This window comes from Buceros rhinoceros, unplaced genomic scaffold (assembly GCF_000710305.1).
Source record: "Buceros rhinoceros silvestris isolate BGI_N320 unplaced genomic scaffold, ASM71030v1 scaffold3522, whole genome shotgun sequence".
Classification (NCBI taxonomy): Eukaryota; Metazoa; Chordata; class Aves; order Bucerotiformes; family Bucerotidae; genus Buceros; species Buceros rhinoceros.
Window position 1 is genome coordinate 100,084 of NW_010397038.1, and position 3,254 is coordinate 103,337.

The 3,254-nt window shown below is 41.7% G+C and overlaps 1 protein-coding gene across 2 annotated transcripts in view; it reads right to left on the bottom strand.

Moving 5' to 3' along the window:
• Window positions 1–3,254, bottom strand: part of INTS9 (integrator complex subunit 9) — a 65,182-nt gene that overhangs the window by 37,212 nt on the left and 24,716 nt on the right. For both annotated transcript variants that reach the window (XM_010146080.1, XM_010146081.1), the window contains one exon: window positions 1,382–1,493. In XM_010146080.1, coding sequence (XP_010144382.1) covers window positions 1,382–1,493 — 112 coding nt within the window. The remainder of the gene's footprint in view (window positions 1–1,381; window positions 1,494–3,254) is intronic.

A 3,254-nucleotide genomic window follows, 5' to 3' on the forward strand; every position in this document is an offset into this window, starting at 1 on the left:
TGGCAGAGAGGATCTTTGGTAGAATCCAAGATGGTCATTCTTAACAAATGCCAAAAGACCCTCTATCAATAGGTATTGACACTATGAGGAATTGTCCTGACCTTATAACTCATCTTTTCATATAGAAGAAACCCACATAATTTCACCACAACAGGACCTATGGCTCCTGTCTGAACCGAAACTTGTCCTGAACAGGGATATCCCATTCTGATGTAGAGATGGTAGTTGATGGAGGAATTGACCACATCCCTTGTATTATTCGCCTTCTACTACTGCAGAAGTCTCATACTGGGTCTGTGAGACAGCACACAGATATCCAGCACCCGTGAATAGGCCCAAGGATTTTAAAATGGGAAAAACTCCAAAGTATCGCGGGTTTTTTCTTCTCCATGGGTATATTCGCGTGTACAAAGTCAGACTAAGAATTGCTCACACTTCAATGCTGTTTGCAGCCTTATTCTGCAACCTTCAGTAAGCCACCTAAATGCTGCAGCTCAGTGTATGGGGACCAGAACACTTGCTTACAGTGAGGATCCCCTGATTTGGACTTGTAATGACTTCTGATAACCTTTCTAACAATCCTCCTATCACAAGCTTTTTAGTCTTATTTGTAAAAAGCAGTTAGTTTAAAATAAAGGGAAGATCTCTGATAAAAGAACAGGCAATGTACAGCAGGGCAGACATGAGAAAGTTGTCTGATGACAGAAGGGTGAGAGTACAGAGGAACAGAGGCGGGGGAAGGGGAGAAGAGGAGAGAACAGCACTGGATGTGACATTCCAAAGAGGCTGGAAAATGCTGCCATTCACACTGATATCACAGCTTTGCAATTATCAGCTTTTCCAGCTGTGAAAGCGTCTGATGAGGTTTTGTATTTCTGAGGTCTATAAATATATCTTGAATATTTTTTTTAAACAGAGATGGTGCTGTTTGCTTCTGATATATTTAAAAATCAGGTGTAAGAAGGGAAGCAGATGTGCTTGTTTTCAAAACTGAAAGTCATAAAAAAACCATGTAAAGATTTTACACTGGCTGACACACAGGAAGGAAATCACAATATTTCAGCTGGGAACAATATCCAAAACCTAGGCAACACGTAGTCTGCTGGCAGCCAAGCGACATACTTAGCAAACCAAGAGTGGCAGATGATTAGATCTCATTATACCTGTTCCATTCCAAAACATTTTAGGTACAACTTGTGTCTCTCCAAGCACTTACTGTATTAATGACATCAGGAGCACATCGTAAAATCTAAACAGCTAGTTTCATGCCAGAAGCTATAGCTGGACAACGTATTCAATTCCAGGAATCTCAGAATTATTTCCCACCCAAAGCAATGAATAAGATGATAACATAGGCAGAAGACTTCCTTCAATGACCTACCCAAGTTGCTGCAGAACTCTCCTACCATGCCATCCGGGTTCGCAGTAGGGATTTGTGTAAGACCCGTCAGGATGAGAACATCACTGTTTTTAAGAGAAGCCTGGTCCATGGGCTGAAACAGAGCACAGGGAAAGAAGATGAGCAACATGAGTCTTGTAAGGCAGGTTTCTCTGCTCTGTACCAAGATGACTGCAAAAATAGATAGTGACCGAGAACACATGGAACACTTTAAACTTAACATTCCTCCATCTGTGGATACCTAACTGGAGTTAATAAAAACACATACAACTGCTTACCTGCATTCTACAGTCCAAAAACAAACAGCGGAACTGTAACTGGTTCCAGCTCAAGGTGGTCTCCAGAGACTCATCATTTGAAGGCCTCAAGAGCTGAATACTGAAAAGGCAGTAACTTGCTGAGGGTGTGGTGGTACACTCAGGAATACTCTGACACTTGATGTTTCTATCTCTAGTTTCCAACTCACTTCCTTTTGCAAACAGAGGTGTCTGCTTTGATTTCCAGGGCTTGCTGTCTCCAGGGGCAATACCATTTTTCTCAACCATTCAGTAAATTCTTTTTGGAAGAGGTGAGATCAGCAAAAGACTTTGGGCTCAAAGCTCTCAATTCCATGTATGACCCTGAACACTGCGCAAGGCTCTCCCCTGACTGTGAAGTCTGCTCTTTGGCCCGTACTATTACAACCATGACTTTCCAATACTCATTTCAGACTGTTCACCCAGGGTTTTCTAGAAGTCTGGTCTTGTGAAATGGTAAATGGCTACTGCTGGTAGGAAAGAGAAATTGGTTTGGATTCTTTAATAGTGATATATTTTGTTTATTTATCTAAGAAATAATCACACATATTAATTTTTTTAATGTAGCCATAATGTCAGACCAAAGAGACAAGTATTTCCTTAAAAGCCAGTAGCTGAAATATCACAGCTTCAACGGCACAGAAAAAAAAATATACAAAAAAAGTAGTATTCCAAATACATCAGCAGAGCTAAAATAATAGAGAAAATACGACTTGGCTTCTCAGGTAGCCCTGATGATTCAGATTGGCACTATTCCCTCCTCCAACATCTTGCTTTGAAGCCTGTGCTAGAGGCTAAGCTATGTCAAAGTGAAAGAGATGCCTTCACAGGGCAATGACCTCCGATCCACTGGGTCTGCAGCATACGGGGTGAACTGAGTACCCACAGTCACAGGTACAATACTAGATTATGAGTGACAGTGCTATCACAAGCCTCCACCCATGCCATGTCAGCTTCCTGGGGGACAGGAGAGTTCCTATCCGCACAGTCTGTCCTGTGGCTCACAGATGTAGCAGAGAGGTTGGTGATTAAATTGCCCAAGGAAATTGATCCAAGCGGCAACTTGGACCCTGGCAGGTAGTCGAATGTTACAGCAAACGTGGCGTCTGTCTCAACTGCGCATAACAGCTCACGTTTTTTTTCATGGAGGTCAATCATTTGACGTGCTTTATACCAGCACTTTATTAAAGAGAATGAAAATGCGTTCCCATTTCTCTCCATTAGCAAACGCAGAGTAGATACGCAGAAATCATACTTGAGTATGACCTGGTAGTAAATATATTCTTCATATTCAAAATTTAGCATAATTGAGTCTTGAAAAGGCAGAATCCACTTCCCTCTCTGCAGAAGCAATGGAAAAACTAACTTTCAGCCTTACTCTGGGCTGGGATGCACTTCCCACAGTTACTCTTCAAAGACAAGCAACTGCAGGCAGCTGCATGGTATTCTATGGCTATAAAAATTTTATTTTTATTTTTTTTTTATTTTTATTTTATGGTCTCAGCAGACCCTCTTCAGTCCCGCCAACCAGGCAGGACTTCTACCAGAAGAGACAAGAA